Source organism: Vitis riparia, chromosome 17 (assembly GCF_004353265.1).
Source record: "Vitis riparia cultivar Riparia Gloire de Montpellier isolate 1030 chromosome 17, EGFV_Vit.rip_1.0, whole genome shotgun sequence".
Classification (NCBI taxonomy): Eukaryota; Viridiplantae; Streptophyta; class Magnoliopsida; order Vitales; family Vitaceae; genus Vitis; species Vitis riparia.
The window spans coordinates 15,566,722-15,589,329 of record NC_048447.1 but is presented as its reverse complement, the minus strand read 5'-3'; the positions used below and the strand labels follow the sequence as shown (position 1 = coordinate 15,589,329).

Here is a 22,608-nt window from a genome sequence, read left to right as displayed (position 1 = left end):
TATATGCTCACCTATGTGTGTGTTACATGTAAAAAATAAAGATATATAATGACTATTTGGCCACTTTCATTCTCATCTTCTTGGCTGACCAACTGTATATTGCTAAAAAGATGGCTTATTTCAAATTCCATGGCAACCTAGAATAAAAATGAACCATGAAGTTCTTTTCTGAACAAAACATACAAATTGTAGCTTAACATTTCGCATAAATGATAGATGCTAACAGGTATAGTTCATCCAGGGTTTGTACCAGTATCACAATTGAGCTACAAGCTTTGCTGGTAGTTAATAAAATACTTAGAAAATTTTTGTATTATATCAACAATACCTCAACATGGAAAATTGCAAAAACAACAAAACCTCTGATCAAAATTTGTGCAGAAGCATGCATTGTTTCTGGATTTGAGCTCTACTGCTTCTGTTAATACCTCACAAATTGTCTCTTATCATCTTGACCTCTTTGCCTCCCATAAGGGTTGCTCTCGCTGAATCCATTCCGGCTTCCTTCAACCTTACGCGTCTTCTTTCTAAACTTAGATGCACTGCTGTCTATGCTTAGATTTACCTTTGGCGGTGAAGAAAAGCAGAATGAACTAGCAACCGCCTGTCCAGATCCAACCAAGTTTACAATTTAAATCTATACATAGAATGCTAACATTGTGATATGTCCAGCAAATTCTGTTGAACATACTCAATTATGCATGAAATGTTCATATATAACACAAAACATGGTGCAGAAAATTACCAAATTTGTGTTTTATCTTAATAATCCATGAGGTATTCACATATAAAATAAAAATACGGGTATTTCCTAAATTATTTGTCAAATTTCCCAACAGAACTTAATAATTTGGGAATACCCCATTTTTTAACATCCATCAGTTCCCTCTTACTCAAATTCATCTCTGAATTTTTTTCCCCAAATTAGTTAAGATTATTTCCGGTTTTTTGAACAACATTTTCCTGAAAAGTCCTAAACATAGAACAAATTTAGGCACCACTAAATCATATTTGTCACTATGTACACCACCATAAGCAGATACAAAGAAGAAACTGCAATTAAGATGATGGTAGAAGGGCCACACCTGAAGATCAAGGCGGTGAACATTGAAGATATCCTTCATAGAATGTGAATTATATGCCAATATATAAGATCTATATGCATCTTTAGCAGACTTGTTCAAATAATAGTTGTTGCTCACCAACTTTTCCTGCAACAGTTCCAATAGTCCATTTTAAGTTCCCCATAGTATTAAAAATAAATGTTAGTTTTAACTTTGAGAAAGCAGATACATACCAGGTGAGATTGCACATTAGCCAGCTTCTTTACATCATATTCATACTCTTTAACAGGTACCTTTGCAGCCTGAAAGAAATGTTATTGCTTAATAAGAAATTTTTTTCCAAACCTCTTCCACATAACAAACAATAAATGTGGAATTTCTTTTAATTGTTTTCTTCAGGCAGGGGGAATTGCATCATTGATACAAATTACCAGCTTTCTTGGATCTTTTTCCCCTTTCTGTTGCATTAAACAAAATGTACCTTAAGATAGCGAAGAAATTGCAACTCTTCTGGAATCAGAAAAAGCAGGGCATTTCCTTTTTTACCCTCCCCACGAGCTGTTCGGCCAACTCTATGGATGTATTCCTGAATCCAATCCCAAGTTGCATGTTATTCCAAGGATACTTAAGAATAGAAACAAGAAAAAATAGCATTTAACGTATAATCAAAAAAGAAAGAGGTGAAACCTTGGGCTCATCTGGAGGGTCATACTGCACTATCCAGTCCTATAAGAGGAGAGAAAAAAAAAAGTGAATCAACAATAGTGTAAGTTATCAGCATAAACAATAACTTCAACTTTTTGACTTCGGAAATAATAAAGTTTTCATCCATAAAAATGGATGTATTTGGATTAAAAGATTATATTATTAAATAACATAAAGAAGCTAAGGGTAGAAACAAATAACAAGCAGTACAGTTAATAGCACCATTATCATGGCAGTAATATCTTCTCTTTTAAAATAAATGGGGCTGAGGTATTCATTGTTATAACAGGCATGCAAAAAGAAAAGAAAAACCTTGACACCATTGTAAGATTAATAACTCCCCTTTCTAAAGCCTTGGTCACTAAGATGCAAGAAACATACCACATCGGGAATGTCAAGACCACGAGCAGCAACATCAGTACATAACAAGATGCCTTTCTCAGCTTTACAGAAGTCAAAGAAGGTGGAGGTCCGCTTCTGCTGCTTTTGCTTCCCATGAATATCAAGGCAATCCACCTGAATGTATCTGAGAAGTTCTGAATGGTACTTCACCGAGTTACATGAAGAGAAGAAAACCATCACTTTCTTTGACAGATTCCTCTTCAAGAAGGAATACAAAAGAACGAATCTCTTGGCACTTGGCACGACACAATACCCTTGCTGCAGCCCTTCATTAGTGACCTACAAGGTCCAGTATCTTGTGAGGCTCTGAAAGTGAAGATGTAACAAGCAAAGCACATTCATAACTAAAAATTTCAACCATTCATTACCTTTGTCCTCCCATCATCCACATCAATATAGACAGGTGTTGTCTGGAATGATAAGCGTGCAAGATCCTCAACCTGCAGACACATTGCTTTGCTTAAAATCTAACATAAAAACTAAGGCTTAACTATCAGTTTTAGCATGAATCAATAGGATTGTAATCACTGTGAGACTAAAATAAGACAAACAAACCTTCTTAGTTTGGGTGGCTGAGAAAAGAGCAGTTTGCCTCTCCTGCAAGTTAAATAGGATGGTAATCAGCTCAGGAACTCCAGATGTCTTTATATATATATATATATATATGTATGTATATATGTATATGCTCTGATGACTGATACATACATCACTCAAACTATGACTAGAATAATGGAACACAGAACATAGCTGATTTTAACAAATATTTTAATGTGTAAACAATGCTTTAGTGTGTAAACAACTTGACTCAACACAAGAAAGCCTTTTTTTTTTTTTTTCTGGTAGGCAAATAACAAAGTAAAATGACTTAAACTAAAGAAAGCCTTATTCCCAACTACTTGAGGTAAGCTCCAACTAGAGTTATCTGTGAGTGAAAAAGCAATCTAGGAAAACAGATCGCAAGCTAGGTGTAGGGATCAACTTGAACTGTTTCTTCAAAGAGATAATACTCCAAATATCAGGTACACTATCTAATGCCATCATTTGCCCAAGTGAAGGAATCTAAACTTGAGAACAGTGCATTTTCTAGAGCAATATCACTTGAGAGGCTATACTCCCAGCCAGACTCACTAAATAGAAAAGAAGCTCCATTTTCAATATGCTATATCTGAGTGTAAATTTGACAATATTATTTATTCAAAGTCATCCCTTTCAATATTATTATTTTCTTTATTGTTAGAATAACAAGATTTTTTTTTTAACTCATGAAAAAGATCTATTGGGCTTCTGACCAAAAAAAGAAAAAAAGAACATCAAGAATTTGACATGAAAAGGCAAAGTCAAATTACATTTTCTCCTGAACAATAACAGGCTTATGTCAACTTAAAATCAGGCATATAGATCACCAAAAAAATTCACCTTTGGTAGAAGCTTAATAATTTGCTTCATTTCTTCCTCAAAGTTCGCTTCCAATATCCTGTCAGCCTCATCGATGATGAGGCACTGCAAGTCCAAGAGATTCGAAGAAAAATTAGAATATATACACAATGAGACATGCCTTCAATGACTAATTTCTTTCATAGAAGACAGCAATGGGATTCAGATATATGCATGTCCTATGGGCTTGGCCATGGAAGGTTCCTCGATTATAAAAAAAATGGGATTCAGATATATGCATCAAATAACCTTATCCCAAAGATGAAGATGCTTCATTTTCTTCAACTAGAGTCATAGCTCAATTACAAATTTCATGTAAACATGAGAAGATGTCAACTTTGTTGTGCTAATAATCAAGTAAATATATTGGACTCTAGATGATTTCATGACAAGTGCCACTTAGCAATAAAATTTCATGGGGAAGAAAAAAATTACTGAATCAGACATGTAAACCCTAATTGTGAGAACATCTCAGGGCATGTTAAACTTGAAAGAAGATAGGCAAAAAGGGCCAAAAAAAGACATTGATAAAATCAACAAAAAAAGATTCTAACTCTCCAAATGAAGGCATGAATTTGGGATAACTTTAAAACTTGTGATGCAGACCAAAACATTTGGAAGGAGATCACAGTGGGTAGAGTAATACAAGAGGAAAATTAGTCTACTAAAAGCATAATGTATAAGTAGGTTAGACATAGAATAACTAAGGTTGAGGCAGATTTCTTATGAAATAGAAAATAATTAAAATGGTTATTTTTCTTGTTATGACTTAAATAGAAATCATTTAGGATTTCTTTTGCCTCACAACTTTGAATTATGCTATATCCTTTATGTTCTCAATGATTCTTTAAAATCTCGTATTTCTTTATATATACATCCATAGTTACGAATTAAAAAATAAAAATAAAAATTCATAGAAAGAGAGCAAAAAACTTGTCAAGCAGTCTCAAAGCAACAACATAAATGGGGCTTATGGGATAGGTGCAGTAAAAGTTTTCTCTTTTCTACATGATGACTCCTAAGTTTCTTCTAATCTGATTGAACAAATAATCTTCCCTGCCCCTAGTAACCAAAATATAAAATGCATGTACATATGTATTTTACCTTCAAGTTTTTATATATGAATCCCTTGGTATTTTGAAGGTGGTCAAGAAGTCGGCCAGGAGTTGCTACTAATAGATTTGCACCTTTTGCAAGGCGTTCGGCTTCTCCCCTTCTAGCTGAGCCACCGATTACCAAGCCAAGAGTCTGTGTATGATACTTGAGAAGGTCCTTTGCCACTGCATGAGTCTGCATTATTAGAATGGGGAATTAGTCCACAAGTTGAAGTTCTTCATATAGAATGTCATTTTATTTCTACTGAAGCCAAATTTGATAAAAGAATCTTACTTTAGAAACAGAAGAAACTTAAGAATGGAACAAAAATGTAAGAATATAAAATGTATAACTTAGGAATTAATTTATTTTTGAGTGGTGCTATCAGCCTTCCACCCCCTAGCTCTCTACCATGTATGTGCATCAGAATTTTGTTCGGAGAGGCAATTTAAGATCTATATATATATGGGGGGAAAAAAGGTACATCATAGCACACAGGATGTACAACGGGCACAAAAAGGCAAATCCATTCAAGAGAGAAACACAAAAACGTGTGTGCATTAAAAATTATAATTTATGATTATAAAACATATAAATGTGCCAAAAGGAAATTAGAAGCAGAGCACAAATACGATTTATCCATTTAAAGCACACCTTTTTTATTTGCCTTTTTCAGGATAAGTGAAAGTACATAACAGAAAGATTTGGAGTGATAAGGACACTATAAGATGCAAGCAGAGCTTCTGACCACACTCTTTTAGGAGCTAAAGCTTTAAAAATAACTTTTGGGTTTCCAATAAATGTAGGAATTAAAGATATAATTTTTGCAACTGACTCTTCAGCCTGATTTGATTCAGGTGTCCAATAAAAATTTTTCAAAGTAGTCACCAAATTAAAAACCTTGCTTGCTTCCAAGGTATGCAAGGACTGCAATTATGCATATAACAAGAATTTTTCAAACATCAAACACTAGGAAAACTACAAAAGCATGTAAAATTGAAGCAAACAAGAACATTAGTGACGTTTTAGTGGTATGGTCTAAAAATAGACCAATACCATTTTCTCAAAGTATTGAATGAAACCTTGATGTATCATGATACATATTGTCAATACAAGAAACAAACATGCATAGGTTAATATTTAAAAACTATATAGTTTGACAAGAAAAATCCATAGCAATAGTATTTAACCTTCTCTCCAACTCTATTTCACCCCTCAAAAAATTTGAAAGGGCAAATGAAAAAGAGGATTTTATAGGAAAAAAAAAGAAAAAAAAAAAGAAAACCATTCTAACAGAATTTTATAGTGAAATAGTTTAAGGAACTTTTCAGAGGGGAAGGGTATGATTATTAAGACCTTGAGGACATGTATAAGGCAAATCAAAAAATGAAAAGGGCAAACCAAAAAGAGGATTTTATAGGGAAAAAAAATGAAAACCATTCTAACAGAATTTTACAGTGAAATATTTTAAGGAACTTTTCAGAGGGGAAGGGAATGATTATTAAGACCTTGAGGACATGTATAAGGCAAATCAAAAAATGAAAAGGGCAAACCAAAAAGAGGATTTTATAGGGAAAAAAAAAAAATGAAAACCATTCTAACAGAATTTTACCGTGAAATATTTTAAGGAACTTTCAGAGGGGAAGGGAATGATTATTAAGACCTTGAGGACATGTATAAGGCAAATCAAAAAATGAAAAGGGCAAACCAAAAAGAGGATTTTATAGGGAAAAAAAAATGAAAACCATACTAACAAAATTTTACAGTGAAATATTTTAAGGAACTTTTCAGAGGGGAAGGGATTGATTATTAAGACCTTGAGGACATGTATATAATATCCAATGTCATTTTTTCAACAAAAATTGTGATAAGAAAATATAGTAGAACGAATAATGAACCTTTATTAATGCATCGTGTTGAAATCAGGATATCTTTACCCACTCCATTATCCCATTGCATATCGCATTTTTTTTTTTAAACTTTCATATTTTTATGTTTAATAAATTTTTCTGTCATAGCATATTAGCAATACAATACCAAGCCATATTAGGCTCTCCTAGCAGGGAATGATAGAAATTTCTTGGTATCTTAACCATGGTAAGCATAAAAGGATTATGATCTTCAGTTGTATTAAAAAACAATAAATAATATTTGAACGAAGAAAATATCAATCCTGAAAAAAATTTAACCATACAACCGGCATCAATTAATCCATTTTCTCATCTCACTATTTGTAGAATCCAGGTTTAGTGAAGCTCATTATTGACCTAGAGGTAGAGAACCCAATAAGCATGGATGCAAGGCAACAAACACTGATTAAAATTAGAGAAGAACACATCCACTTCTCAATCAAAGAAATTTTGTAAGTTTAAAAACAAAACAAAATAAAGCAAAATAAACAAAACCAAACCAAACCCAGAAAAAAAGAGAGAAAAAGAAAAAGAAAAAGAGAAAGAGAAACAACCAAGAGAAGGTCTTTGAGTGTCAGTAGTGAACAACAATTACCAGGACTTACCTGAATAGCAAGCTCCCTTGTAGGGCAAATCACAACAACACCTGTCCCATTCCGTGGCATAAAACTAATGTGATATAACAACTCCACTGCTGGTATTAAAAATGCAAGGGTCTTTCCAGAACCTGTCCTTGCAGCTCCAAGAACATCTTTTCCCAACAAAAGTGGTGGGATTGCTCGGGCTTGAATCTGCAGATGTAGCAAGAAGTTATAAATAATTCACCTCAATGTGCAACATACAATATGATAGATAGATAGTGTCACACACACAAATCTGGGTCTCAAGTCTTTTGCATATGTGCGGTGCCTAGATGCGCTCTAGGCCAGCCATAGCCAGTATGATACAAAAAGGTCAAACAGTACCAAAGAAACCTAATGCAGTGAACATGATACATTATAAGGAGCTGGAGAAATCTTTGTCCTTCCACTAATTTCTTAACTTCTTCTATTTTTATTTTCCTTATTAACAGGTAAAAATAAATGACTGATAGTCCACGGATTTATACACACAATTATTGCCTTTCTTAGAATATCTAACTTAACTAATTATTTTCCGCAGAGAAATTCTGCATTTTCGTGAAGCATTCTTTTTAGTTGTGTAGCCCTCCATTTTGACTTCTTAGAGAACTGAGAAAATAACAGAAAAGAAACTTTTGAATCTTATAGTCTATACTATTTTTATTTCCAACAAACAAAAGAAGGAAAAAGAAAAAAGAAAAGACTACCCAAATTATTTGAATCAGCCTGGAAGGTTTGGGGTTTAGATTAGCAGCAAAAGGAGGTGTACCCAATGGCTTTCCTTTGCTTGTTTTGGTACATTCGGAGAGAGCATAATGATCATAGTTTTAATGCAGAAGAGCATTCAAATTGAAAGTTAAAGGAGACTTTCATGAAATCCCTATTAAAATGATCTAGGGTTCCATCGGAGATGGAAAATTGTGCAGTATTGGATTTGATTGATAGCCTACCAGTAGATAACTGCATATAGCTTTGCCTTTTTTTATTTTTATTTTTATCGGGCGGTTTGCCTTTCGAATGTTAGCACCAATTGCATACCTCAGTGCACATAGGGTGCCCCCCTTTCTTTAGGCGCATTATATAAATAGTTTTCATTGTTTCAATGAGTCAAATGGTGAAGATCTCAGGTACAAAATTTGAACCTCTCTAATGGAGTTCCACACACACACACACATAGATATAGATAGAAAGATATATAGGGTTTTCTCGAGTCACAAATAATGAAAGATCTTGGCTACAAAGCTTCAAAATTTTCAATTTTTTGTCCTTTCACTTCCCTAAGTTTTCTGGGCAACCAAACAGGAGAAACATGAGAAACCGCAAAACCAAACCAAATTTTCTGTAACAAACCTGAGTCATGTTCTCGAAGCCCATGTCATTAATCGCCTTCATGGTGGGCTCAGACAAACCCAAAGCCGAGAACGCCTCGGTACTCATGATTCCAGAACCGCTCTTCTTCGCCTTCTTCTTCTCCTTGTGGGACTCGACCGCTTCCCTCTCCTCTGCAACTTCCTCTTCTCTGTCTTCCGCAACTGCCTCTTCTTCTTCTGGTGTAGAATCTTCGTCATTGTTAGCGGTATCAGAGGGTGCTGGCTCTGACTCCTTCGGCATCTTCTTAGGTCTACTTCTCTTTCGCTTCTTCTTCTTCGCTTGATCCTCTTCAGTTGAAGCGTGAGGCTTTGCTTCTTCTGCAGTAGCCATGGCTGCCACTATGTTGGTGGTGGCTATAGTTAGGGTTTACTCGAGCAAAATCTCTAGAGCATGGGATATTAGAATTTTAGAATTGGTGGGTTTTAGACTTTTAGGGTTTTAGTGTGAGGTGTGTCTTTATGATTTTACTTAACAGGCCTTCTATTGAATGGCATTCAAACATGTGCATAGGGGCAAATTTGTCAATTAGTACTGACATTGACCTATATAATAATATTTCAGTTTGAACCCACTTCCTCTTTAGCGAGGCTGCGGTCTCTGAAGGAGGAGAAGAAGAAGAGCTCATTTCCATACGACCTTTCTTCTCTCTTCAACAGGTCTCCCCTTTCCCTTCAATTCTACATCCAATCAACTATGCGATTTTTTATTTCTTTTTTTGCAATTATTCTGAACACGTTTATGAATATTTTGGAACACTGGATTATTTTATGTTGTTTGTAAATTTTTTTCCCGAAAATTTTCTCAATGGAAGGATTTTTCATGAATCGAAGTTAGGTTCTCTGCGGAATTTCTCGTTGACTAAGTTTCTGCTTCCACAAGGTGTCCGATTTCTTGTTTGAAACTTGAAACTATTCTTTATGCCAAGGAAAAAGAATAAGTCATTATATGATTTTATCTTGGGACCTGTAAGATTTTTTTTGTGTTATATCACTTGTAATGCTTATTTCAAGTGTCTTTTTATGCAAATTGTGGATGGATAAACAATTTTTTTTAATATATTTTTTCGTGATATATGACGAATTTTAGGAAATGGTAGGTATGCCCAAATTTGCAAGGTAAAATTTTTCAATAATTGACTGCTAAATTTTATAAAATTTCATACCTAAATTAGGTTCTTCCCTCCACGTTTCAAATCAATCTTGCTTTCAATTTTCCAAGTAAATTATTTTTTTCTAAGCAAAATTTCAAACACTAGTGGGGAGAGTCAACTGGGGATGATGAGTTATCCTAGATTGTTGGATCATCGAGTGAATATTATTTTGCTGCAATTTCTTAGTTTAGAATAGAACTATAGTCCTTATGAGAGTTGGTTTCCGATCTAGAGTTATTTGGAATACATGGACCCAATGAGGGTTGACTTTTTTTGCATGGGAAGCAACTTGGGGAAGGATCATGACATTTGGCTGTTTGCAAAAAAGAGGGGTGTCTTTAGTAAATTGATGTTTTATGTGTAAAAGGGTGAAGGAATCCACCAACCACATACTTCTTCATTGTGTTATAACTGGATTTTTGTGATAGTTAGTTTTTTTGTTATTTGGGTTGCAATGGGTGATGCATTCTTCAATTAGATTGATGTTGCTAAGCAAGAATGAGGTTCAAGTAGGAAATAGAGAAAGCTTGGTTAGCTTCCGATTTGTCTTTTCTGTATCATTTAGCATGAAAGAAATCAGAGGGCTTTTGAAGATATGGAAATCCCAAATCAATTGCTAAAATCCTCTTTTATACATTTCCTTTTGGATCATGTTAGGCATCATATGGAAGGGAATACCATCTTTTTTATTTTGTTGATTGGTTAGAAGCTAAGTGGTTGTGGGCAGGTGTCATTTCCCTTTGATTGCTCTCATTTCTTTGTTCTTTTGGCTTGGTTCCCTTTGAATGCTCTTAGTGTACTTTGGTGAGCTTTAGCCTTTCCTTTTTGTGTTAGGATTCTTATTATACAAACTTAAGGTAAACACCTAAGAGGAGTGAATTGGGTGCTGATAACTTTTTGCAAATTATAATAAATATTAACTATGATGAATGTAAGAGACAAATGATCAACAATATTAGAAAACTATAAAGAACAATTGCATACAAATAAAGAGAGTAAGGAAGAGAGAAATGCAAACTCAAAATTTATAGTGGTTCAGCCCAATCCCGGCTTACATCCACTCTTCTCGAGCTTCAATCCCAAGTTTGAGGCTCCATTATATCAAGGCTTCCAAACCAAGTCTTCAAGCTTTACGCTTGAATTAATTGGCTCCAATGGACACTTACAATTTTTCTCAAAAGATGCCTCACTCTTGAATTATCTAAGTAGTACCCCACACTTGGCAAATCTTAAGTGATACCTTAAATCTTTTCCTCAAGTGATACCCCACCAGAAATTAATTTTTCAATACAAATTCTTAGTTTACAATTTTTTTTGCTTAAAGAATATAATAAAACTAAGATTGAGAGGTGTACTAAGAATAGAACGCAAGTTTAAGCTCAATGCACTCAAAATATTTTCATAAGACTCAAAAGATAATTAAATAATAGTTTGAAACTTTTCTCTCTTTTATAAATGAAGTATAGAGCTTTTATATAAGAATTAAAAGGTCAAACTAGCCATTAGAAATAGTCGTTAGAAATGTGGTCGTCCACGTGGTCGTCCGCATGCTAGTTGTTGGAGCATTTAATGAGGTATAGAGAGTTGTTGGACGCCAAAAGGTAGATATGGACGTCTACCTAGTCGTCCACATTGCCAAGCGAATGACAACATGGTCATCCACATGGCTTCCAATAGCTAAAACGACCAAAACAGAGCAAGTAGGCGATCGATTGCACATTCACATGACAATTGGATGATCTCTTAGACATCTAGATGTGCTCTAGCCCAATATTTTGTAAAGTTCATGCATGTTTTGAGGTTAAAGCCTTTTTTAACTAATTCATATGAATGTAAACCACCTTCTAACAAAGTTTTAACTGATAGTTTGAGATTTTCAAGTCTAAAGAACTTCAGTTAAGTTGATAATGTTTTTAAGAAACTTTAAGATTTTTATCAAAAGCTTGAGGTTTAGGTATGTCTTTCCATCCTCAAAATGATTTTTATATACATTATAATAGTATAAAACCAATAAAAAACTTATGGATGAATGTTTTGGTGCTTTGATAAAAATATGCAATCCTAACTTAATACACCCATCATCTTATATAAAGTATTCTAATGATAAACTTGATGAATATTTTTTTTTTTCTTCATGAATTCCTCTTTTGCTCCATGTATCTTCTTCTTGATGGTTCCAAGGAGATTTTTCTTGTCTATTACACTTAAATATAATCATTAAATCCAAATCTTGTTCTATTATCATCACAACATATTAACCTAACCTTGGTCTAACATTTTGTACCTCCTATTTTCTCTATCTACAATATTTTCTGCGTGCTTATAAAAAACTATCGTCCTTATAAACTATATCCTGTAGTCTTTTTTTTTTTTTACAGTGTAGTGTTTTGAAGTTCTATTTTCACCCTTGTACTTAGTAAACTTCAGGGTTTTGGACTGTGCGCTTCCTTTGAGCTGTACTGCATGCCATGCTTATGGACTGAAGATTAGAATGTAAAAGGACCCCACTTGTGTTCTCTCAACTCTATAGATTGGTGTCATTGATATTGAGTGGTTGCCATAGGAGAATATTGAATTGGTGTTTGGATCCAGACTGCTAATAGATGCTTGACATTGATATCTACCCTTGGAAATGGTCATTGACTCTATTCTCTATTTTGTTGATAGATTGGGCATCAATTAGATGTTGTGGCTGTTTTTACTGTTTTCCTTTCCTCTAGATGTGGTTTGTATGCATTGATTGTGCCTCCATCAATGCATTTCTATTTTTGTCTATCAAACAAAAAGGATGAGGGACAGGGAAAAAGCTTCTTTCTTTATCTTAGATTATCAATGCGAAATTGCTGGTTGTGTTATTTTAGATTTGTGTCCTTTTTTCTGAATTTTTTAGATATTGTTCTTATGTTTGCTTTCTTTTGTCTTTTTGTTAAAGAGATAGGTGAAATTCTTTGGACAATCATTTGTGTTACTATCTTTATTCTGTAAATTGAATGGGACTTTTTAGTATCCAATGATAATTGTAAGATGAAGGTGTTTATATTCTTATAGTTTAGGTTACATAAATATACTGATAATTCTTTAATTTTTTATGCTTGTTAACTACTTTAATTTTTTATGGCATAAAGTTAATCAGGCATTGCTTCAGGTGATGGGCCCTATTGCATTGAACATCACCTTTTGCCATTGACAACCCTAGTTTGTAATAAGGAAGCTAGGAATAAGATCTCCTTTGGAGAACTTATGGTTTTTCCCTCTCAAAATGTCTGCTTTAGGTAGTAGGAATGTTGATAGGACTGCTATCTAATTCATTGCAGAACTTCTATTTTATTATTTTGTTCCAGGCCATCTGATGAATTGAATCTTATTTTTGTGCAATTTCATTTCTAGTATAATCATGCATTTCATTTTGTTACATAATTTAATGGAAACAATAAAATTTTGAAATTTATATGTAATATAATTTTCATATATTCATAATTCGAACTTATTTTGATATTTCTCAGGGCGAGCTTTTAACTGAACTAGACCATGCAGTCCAGTGAAGCCACCACTTCCATGGAGGTTGAAAATGTTTTATCAGAACCAAATCCCACATCTGGGACTTTTCCATCAAAGCCAAAGTTTGAGCCTCTAAAGGCTCATGAGATATCTGAAGGCCGAGTTCAGTTTCGGAAGGTCTCCGTTCCACCCCATCGATATACTCCTCTGAAGAAAGCATGGATGGAAATCTATACTCCAATATATGAGCAGATGAAAATAGACATCCGAATGAATCTCAAAGCTCGCAAAGTTGAATTGAAAACCAGGGCAGACACTCCTGACATTAGCAACCTGCAGAAGTGCACTGATTTTGTCCATGCTTTTATGCTAGGGTTTGGTGTGGTAGATGCCATTGCCCTCTTGCGTCTGGATGAGCTTTATGTAGAATCTTTTGAGATCAAAGATGTTAAAACTCTTCGAGGTGAGCACCTGTCTCGTGCCATAGGAAGACTGTCTGGTAAAGGAGGCAAAACAAAGTTTGCAATTGAGAATGCTACAAGGACGAGGATTGTAATTGCGGACACCAAGATTCACATATTAGGATCTTTTTCCAACATTAAAATTGCAAGAGATTCTCTTTGTAGCCTCATTTTAGGGTCCCCTGCTGGAAAGGTATATTCAAAACTCAGAGCAGTTACTGCTAGACTTGCTGAGAGGTTTTGATCTTTCATTTCTGTTGTTGTTTTGAGGCTTTGTTTTGAGTTTTCGATTTTGGAAGGTTTGCATTAAAGATTAGAAGGCAGTGAGCTCAGTGGGAAATTTTCCGCATCTGGGGTTGTGTCAAATATTGAGATGAGACCATTATAGAGAGATTTTATTCACTTTTCATGTGTTTAATTTTTTCTAATTCCTATAAGCGATCTAAACTAAATATTGATGCTTGAATTCTGGTGGATTCCCTCATTACTCATGTCCTGCTTTTGAGGACTCATCTTCTCCACCTTGTTTCCACATGTTTGTTAACATCATGTCTTTCACGGGCATGTTTTTTTGTAGATAGGAATTTTTTGAACCTTGAGCTTTCATCTATAGTATGTACTTGGACAACCTTTCTCTGGGTGGGTCTCTGCCCAGGTTCAAAGTTCGTTTTCTTTTATGCTGTATTTGATTAGTGGAACTAGAATGAGGTGAATCATTAATCCATTGGAAGAGAGGAGTCGAAATCCTAATGAGAATATTAACAAATGAAGAATAAAATTGATTTCTGCTTGTATGTTTGGGGTCCCCTCTTGTTGGCGTTTCTTTGTACATGTTTCTTAGAACATGTTTTTGTTGTTTATAAATAATAAAAAATTGATTTTTTTATTCATATGAAAAATGACAATAATACCCTTATAAAGTTTAAAGTAGTTTTTTATTTTTTTATTTTAAAAGAACATTACTTAAGAGTTTTCTTTTCAGTTGAATTATAAGATTAAAAATATTAATAATTTTTACTTAATGATTAAAAATTAATCATAAAAGTTCATAAAAACCTAATGAAAAAATAGATGGGTGAAAGTCTTTCCATTGAATGGATTACTTCTACACAGTCTTGAATCATTACATGTTGCAAGGTGACTCCACTAAATACAAGTCTCTAATGGCATTTTGAACTCTCTGAAGCTTCCCATCTCTTTCCTCTTCCTTTGACTCATCTAGAATGGGTTCCTTCTCATTTCAGACAAATCATCCTCATCATCTTCCAAGTCATTTTAGTGTGTACATAACAAACAACAGCACTCTATAAAGCAATCATACAACAGAAAAAAGTAATGTAACATGACAGCAAATCCTACACAAACCTTCTGATGCTTAAATAGATGATAATGCCACAGTCCCATATCCAATGCCTTGTTTCTGAAGCGTGGCACCACATTAGCCTAATGACTGGCTTGTGATTAAGCATTGTTATATACTCTTCAATTAGGCTCTCATTAGGCGAGGCGTGGCACCGAATTAGCCGAATGGCGGCACGATTGAAACGCCATTCCGCTAGATTTTCCATCTAGCTTTTCGATTAATTATCATGATTAAAGAATGGGATAAGGGTGGATTTAAAAACTGGTTCATGATGAGAATATACCAATACTCAAAGGGGAAGAGCATCAATGCTCATCATTTGGTTGCTCTAATGGCCTTCCTCTTGAACACATTTGACAAAAGACTAATCATCCCCCAAACGGATAATCATGTCCCACTGATTTCAATCGGACGGCAAGGAGAATGCTAATCCAGGGATTCATGACTCACACTATTGTTTCCAAGTGTTTTTGACTTTTGAGTTAGAAACCTTAACAAGGTTTGATTAAGGAAAATAGATCACAACATTGGAGAAGGACTATCCATACTTTTACCTTGGTCCATCTTTTAAGAAAAAGTGAAAGACAAAAGGCCAAAGTACTGGTGATATAAAACTATAGGATGATTCTTATCATTCATCCACCATGATTCCAAGTCCTTTAACACCATCTTTAATTCTTGATCTACACCATCACTTATTTTAATTAGTTGTTCATGAGTGTACCGACTCTTTTGTCATGCATTCATTGTTTGGTATCTACACCTTAATTTTTATTTATTTATTTATTTAATCAGATAATATCCCTTGATATTTTTCCTATTTGTCTTTTGAATAGCTTTGTGTTGGTTGAGTAGTGTACCCATGAAGGTTGAGGCAGCTGAGGTGCACCATATAAAAGTTCTCTTTTGCTTACATTGAAAAAGGTCTGATCTTTAATTATTCACATAATTAAAGAGGAGAAATTCCTGTGCCACAGGAGAAATTGAAAAGTGGGCCCACACCGCTATGACCGTTTCGAGTACGAGAGATTTTTTGACCGTTGCAAGCACATTTCAAAATTTTCAAAAAGAGTGATAATGGCTATTCACACCCCGATTTTTGCTTCCTCCAAATCTCGCTGCGCTGCGACAAGTGGGGGAGTGTGGGAAGCAATAAATGGAGTGTGAATAGAATTTTGCCTTTCAAAATACCCTCTTCCCACGCTTTGCTGTTAGCCGTCCATTTCTCCAGACCAACGGTCCAGATTCCAAAGAAGCCCCCAGATCGCACCGGTCTTCAATTTCTCTGCTTTCCATCTTGTCTTCTTCAAGAGCTGTTACTGTTAACGCTTGCTTGGTTTCACATTTAGAGCGATTTTCCCATAATTTTTCTTGTGTTTTCCGGGGAAATATTTGAACTTTCTGGAAGTTTGAGCAGTTCCCACAACTGGGTCCGTGCCAAAAACTTTCTGGGTATGTTTGGATAGTGCGATTTCTTCGAAATGCCAGTGTCAACAAGGTCTCAGATCTTCGAGCAAAATGAATCCAATCCGGACCATAGAACCCGACCCGGGAACCGCCAAGATGAGACCCGCATTGGTCTTCCATCAAGAAACCCACACCACGGCCTCAAGGAGAAGATGAAAGCTCTAACACTCTTGTATGAGCAGCAGAAGCAAGCTTCAATGGCGCTCAAGAACCCCTCCTCCAAGCCTCAAGACCAGCGCTTTTCCACTCATCCCAGCGTCGAGCTTCTCAATTCCATAAAAGCCGAAGAAAACAAACCAAAACAAGGCAATGTGATGAAAGAAAACACTTTGCCCAATTCCACAATTACAAGAACTTTCGTCTTGCCACTCCCTCCAGTTGATGACGCCAAGGAAAATGTGATCGCGGGTGTCGATCGCATTGTGGGGTTTTCGTGTCCAAGAAGGGCTCCGGTCTCCAACAATGTGGCTCGGAAGCTGTCGATGGTGGCTTCGGAGCCTAGAGGGATTGGAGGGACAAAGAATGTGCAAGAATTGGAGGCTATTTCGGAGAGACCCGGAATTGGGAGTAGAATTCTTGTTTTTGTGAGGCTTAGGCCTATGGCCAAGAAGGAGAAAGAGGCTGGATCGCGGTGTTGTGTGAGAATCGTAAACCGGCGTGATCTTTATCTTACCGAGTTTGCCACTGAGAATGATTATTTGAGGCTGAAGAGGCTTCGGGGAAGACATTTCGCATTCGACGCTTCCTTCCCGGATTCAGCAACGCAGCAAGAGGTTTATTCCACTACGTGAGTTTGAACAAATTTGAGCTCTTTTATGTTCCTTTAATTATTGTTTTCATGCTATGTTTGGTCAATGAGAAAAAGGAAAAATTGGATCTTTAGTCTTATTTCCAAGAAATGATTGGATATTTCTGTTGACAATCTGCTGCCGTTGTTGCCTGAAACTTCAACCTAAATTTATTTAAAGTTTCAATTGTCAAAATCTGTGAAAAAATGTAGAAAATGTAGGCCTGAGCATACATTTGTTGTAGTACCAACTGATTGGCTTCTGAGAAAATAGAGGAAAAAAATATAGAAAACGTAGTCCTAAGCACACATTTGTTGTTGTTTCCATTTCCAGAGGAAAAAAAAAATTCTAGTTGGAGTAGACTGTAGTTGTGATCCTACTGTTGTGAAATTTCGAAAAGACTCGCCTGTTCTACATAATTACCCAAAATTCTGCATTCCTTCAAGTAGTTACTGGCTCATTTCTTGATTAGGAAGATGAAACTTTAACAAATAAGGTATCGTTTTGAATTTCCAGAACTGCAGAGCTAGTGGAAGCAGTATTGCAAGGGAGGAATGGGTCAGTGTTCTGTTATGGTGCCACAGGAGCTGGAAAAACATACACAATGCTGGGTACAGTAGAGAATCCAGGAGTGATGGTTTTGGCAATAAAAGATCTCTTCACCAAGATCAGGCAGAGGAGCTGTGATGGGAATCATGTGGTTCACCTCTCCTATCTTGAGGTCTATAATGAAACTGTCAGGGATTTGCTTGCCCCTGGAAGGCCTCTTGTCCTGAGAGAAGATAAACAGGTCTGTTTCCTATTTCGTCGTTCCTCATGAATGATTCAGAAGAATATCTACTACATTTTTGCATTTGTTTGTTGTTTTGTTGATCATTTCTCACACAGAAATAACTTGAATGATAAACTGAGACAAAAATGGTTCAAATACATTGCAGGGGATTGTAGCAGCAGGTCTTACACAATACAGAGCTTATTCTACAGATGAGGTAATTTTCTTATTCCCTTTTAGGATGACATAGATAGATGGTTAGACTGTTGGATTGAATCAGTGTTTGGGTTGTGACAGGTGATGGCATTGCTTCAACAAGGAAACCTAAACAGAACTACTGAACCAACCCGTGTCAATGAAACTTCTTCACGGTCCCATGCTATTCTGCAGGTGCTTATGAGACTTAAGACCTTGTTATTTCATGTACTTCCAATTATAATTTTATGTTCTGAATTTTTAATTTGTTTTATTCTGTGATACGTTTTACTCAGGTTGTGGTTGAATACAAAATTAAAGATGCTTCTATGAATATCATTAATCGGGTGGGGAAGCTGTCACTGATTGATCTTGCTGGGTCTGAAAGAGCTCTTGCAACTGACCAGAGGACGCTTAGATCACTTGAGGGTGCCAACATAAATAGGTCGCTCCTTGCACTGAGCAGCTGCATCAATGCCCTTGTGGAAGGGAAGAAGCACATACCCTACAGGAATTCAAAGCTCACCCAACTCCTCAAGGACTCTTTAGGAGGAGCTTGCAACACTGTGATGATTGCCAATATTAGCCCAAGCAACCTCTCATTTGGAGAAACTCAAAACACCCTTCACTGGGCTGATCGAGCCAAGGAGATCCGGAACAAGGTTCATCCTCTTAGTTTATCAGTTTTGCATTATTATTCTATGTTACACTTGTTGCAACCACATCCCCTTCGTTTTCTAAAACAGTTCTGAATTATGCACTACATTTTTTTCACTAAGCGAACTGATTTTTTAGTATGTAGCTGACAAAATGATGGAATGATTTCAATGTTTCCCATTCTCAAATGTCTTTCCTTGAACTAAAAAGCAATTCTTGTCTCTGTTGTAGATGCTGTTAGTAAACAATATTTCCTGTCATCTTATACAATTGCAGGCATGTGACACCAATGAAGAAATACAGCAATTACCTGAATCTGAAGCTGATCAGGCCAAGCTATTACTTGAATTGCAGAAAGAGAACAGAGAATTACGAGTACAGCTTGCACGCCAGCAACAGAAAGTTCTAACCCTTCAAGCACAGTCCTTGGCTGCAAACTGCTCTCCAACCCCGTCTTCAGTTACATCTCTGTTGTCTCCTCCATCTTCTATTCAACCAAATGAAAAACGGAAACCCAGATCCTCCTTCTTAGCTGGAAACTGTTTCACACCAGAATCGAAGAGAAAAGGAGCAGAGGAGACAGTTAGAGAGCTTCAGCGGACTGTGAAGGCATTAGAAGCAGAAATGGAGAGAATGAAAAAGGATCATGTGTTTCAGCTAAAGCAGAAGGATGATTTTATACGCGACCTTTCAAGGAAAAGTGGAAAACAATCAGAGGGAGTTGTAGTAGGCCAAGGGGTGAAGAGGGTTGTTACAAGAGCGAGCTTGCGCCCTAAGGAACCAACTGGTGGTGAGTTGAAGAGCCCAAGTCATCGGTTTCTGTCTCCAGCACCAACAGCTAAGAAACGAAGTTTCTGGGACATAACTACAGCTAACAGCCCTTCAGTGGCCACTTTAAATGGGAGAAAAACAAGAAGCCATGTCATTTCCGAGCCTGCTGCAGCTCCCTCAATGCTTCTTCAGGTACAGTGATATTTTCCTACCATTGCTTCTTCAGGTACAGGTCCCTTGAAGTATTGGCTGCTTCAAGAGGATGTACATGCATATAAATAGTCCGGTTCAAAAGAATTATGCATACATATATGTATATATTCATGTATATGTGACTATACTTGTATGTAAGCATGTATGTATTGTCCCGATCAAAAGAATTAGTAGACAGCTCCCTATCAAAGGGACCATTTTTCCCATTTGAAAATCTAATAGGCCTCCATAACTCTTTTTATCTTTAATGTACAAGTATCAGTTTCTTTTTTTCTGCAACTGATGCAGCTTGCATATCCATGTTTCTGGTTTGTGTTCATGTTCGGACCACACATGATCAATTGCATCAACCAGCCGGGTTTTTACTCATCAAAAGCCAACGCTTTGAAGCGGTAAAGCAGGAAAAGAGGGCAAAGGAGGGAGTGAGAAAAGGACAGATATGTGATCAAAAGGTGCGGAGACAGTGGCTTTTCATTTGTGATTTTTCTTCCTTAAGACAAGCTTGCTTGCTCAACATGGAAGAAGATATAGCTTGGTAGGCAGTGTTCCTCCTGGTTTTATTTCATGTGATCAGCCAAGCTCCATAAAGGAGATTTGTATTGCTTATTATGTCATTCTTTTCTAAACTGATTTCTTCACTTTAGGTCATTAATCCATATCTCATGAGCCAACCTTTTACACCGCTGCCTTACTTCGAGCTATTAGGGCATTTGAGATTAGTGAAAATGAAATTATAAATATTTCTTTCTTTAGCATTATATGTGAGCATTTTTCATTTGATTACCATTTGAAATAAGTTACTCCAATAGTTTAATATATTGCTTCATTCTAGATTATTCATTCATTTGGGTCCCTATCAGTCTTCCAATAATGCATTGGCAATTTGGCAGATAATATTTCTTGCACTGAAATATTAAATACTACCTTCTTAAGTTTTGAGTTATTCACTGGGGGAGTTCGAAATCATTCTTATTGCAATCCATTAGAAAAATCAATGATCTTCCTCTTGACTCAAGATTTTCTCTGCTTCCCCATTGTGTACTTTCCCCTCCTAGTCTAGTTCTACCTTGCTTTCTAATCTTTGGAAAAGACCTGTACTCTTTTTCTTGACACCTCTCTCTATCAGTGAGTGCATAAATTCATGCAAAAGTTAAATTTGAATCTTGTTGAGTTATCCACCATTTTAGCCTATTTCAGCAGCATGTTACATCAATCATTATGAAATGTTTCATTTTTCATTAGCATGCTGCTGCAACAAGATAATAAAACAAAGCTGATCAAACATTGCTAGGTCCTTCTCAGTTGCTTTCTTTAAGGTGCATTTGGACCATAACAAATGAATTCATTCAGAAGGTGCTAGATAAATAATTATTCTCTTAGACAAACATGATATATCTTTTGAACCAAAAACTAAATAAATCTTCCTGTTCTGTTCTTGCAGAACATAAATCCAATGGCACTAGACTTTGTACCCTAATAGGACACATTCATGGGCATCACACGATATGATGGCACATTGTAATGATGATGTTTCAACTATGGATTCATGTGAAGAAAATGATATGTGAAACATAACAAGTCTATTCAAATATCATTGTAATGCCACACTGAAGTCTCAAGATATCGACTCTTATTTTCCTTTCAACAAAGAAAGAACTTCTAAACAGAAAGCTTGCTTTGTTCAAAGGTGAAAATGATCTATATCATCACCTTTCAAACAATAAACCCTTCTTACCCAACTCTGATGAAGATCAAACCTTGCTCTGTATCACTATGCTCAAGCTCATAGTTAAGAAACCAGATTGTCATAAATCAGATAAGTGCCTAGAGTCTTCATGGCGACCTGGATTCACAGGCCCCTTTAGACAGGCCTGAACTTGGCCCTCAGCCATACTACTATGATAACAAACCATCAATTTTCCAAGCTTCTTAGGGATGGGCAATAGCCCACAGCTTACAGTAACCAGGCGGTTGCCCTTAGATGGTTTCTGGATGGTGTTTCACCATCTTTCCAATAAAATTGTACAGTAAATGCCTACTTACAACACATTCAGATGGGAAACAAAGCAACGGATTCCATAGCCATAGACAGTTAAAAAAGAAAACCATGAACATTCACTAATCCTTTGTGATTTCAATTTGATAATACAAGCATGTAGACTCAGTATAGACCATGGCTCATATACATGAGAGAGGAGAGAGGAAAGCAATAAGCATTTAACAATGAATGCAAGCTGAGTACCATTTTGATGTTGAGGGTTGTTATATCAAATCAAAATCATGTTTCCCACAATATTCCACACATCTCCAGGTATTTTGCTGGACCATGAGGCAAGCTTTTTGGGTTACTTCAACGGTCATTTTTCTTCTTGTTTACCATGACCTTTGCAAAAGCAATCCAATAGTTTATCTACCATCATGTTCCTAGCCCAATATAGAAAACCATTATATTTTATCATCTATGATGTCCAACTTGGATCCCTGGATCCCTTTATTATATATCTTACCATTAACTATTAAGATCAAATGACATGCAGCCTTATCTAGTACCATGGACACATCTTTTTCCTTGATTTTCTCATGAAACAAACATGACACCCTGCATGTTTCTTCCTTTCCCATGTCTGTTCCAGTACTTCTTTACAAAACAACAATCCATGCTACACTGTACT

At 35.9% G+C, this 22,608-nt stretch overlaps 3 protein-coding genes across 4 annotated transcripts; 2 read left to right on the top strand and 1 right to left on the bottom strand.

Moving 5' to 3' along the window:
• Positions 1 to 143: 143 nt before the first annotated feature.
• LOC117904559 (DEAD-box ATP-dependent RNA helicase 27) lies at positions 144 to 9,004 on the bottom strand. The gene is made up of 12 exons (XM_034817232.1): positions 8,581 to 9,004; positions 7,216 to 7,401; positions 4,710 to 4,895; positions 3,588 to 3,671; positions 2,727 to 2,768; positions 2,540 to 2,611; positions 2,151 to 2,450; positions 1,752 to 1,790; positions 1,546 to 1,650; positions 1,298 to 1,366; positions 1,086 to 1,211; positions 144 to 604 (listed from the first exon to the last, which is right to left on the bottom strand). The coding sequence occupies exons 1-12, from the start codon at positions 8,929 to 8,931 to the stop codon at positions 422 to 424; spliced, it is 1,743 nt and encodes a 580-aa protein (XP_034673123.1). The 5' UTR covers positions 8,932 to 9,004; the 3' UTR covers positions 144 to 421.
• Positions 9,005 to 9,167: 163 nt separating this feature from the next.
• On the top strand, positions 9,168 to 14,283 carry LOC117904560 (RNA-binding protein PNO1-like). The gene is made up of 2 exons (XM_034817233.1): positions 9,168 to 9,257; positions 13,255 to 14,283. Exon 2 carries the CDS (start codon positions 13,280 to 13,282, stop codon positions 13,952 to 13,954), a length of 675 nt encoding a protein of 224 aa, XP_034673124.1. The 5' UTR covers positions 9,168 to 9,257; positions 13,255 to 13,279; the 3' UTR covers positions 13,955 to 14,283.
• Positions 14,284 to 16,222: 1,939 nt separating this feature from the next.
• LOC117934392 (kinesin-like protein KIN-8A) lies at positions 16,223 to 20,722 on the top strand. 2 transcript variants are annotated; one of them, XM_034856046.1, is made up of 7 exons: positions 16,223 to 17,327; positions 17,845 to 18,118; positions 18,267 to 18,317; positions 18,398 to 18,490; positions 18,592 to 18,957; positions 19,229 to 19,915; positions 20,225 to 20,722. In XM_034856046.1, the coding sequence occupies exons 1-7, from the start codon at positions 16,555 to 16,557 to the stop codon at positions 20,330 to 20,332; spliced, it is 2,352 nt and encodes a 783-aa protein (XP_034711937.1). In that variant the 5' UTR covers positions 16,223 to 16,554; the 3' UTR covers positions 20,333 to 20,722. The 2 variants fall into 2 exon arrangements, with proteins under 2 accessions (XP_034711937.1, XP_034711938.1); XM_034856047.1 differs by having other exon boundaries at positions 16,225 to 17,327; positions 20,291 to 20,722.
• Positions 20,723 to 22,608: the final 1,886 nt, after the last annotated feature.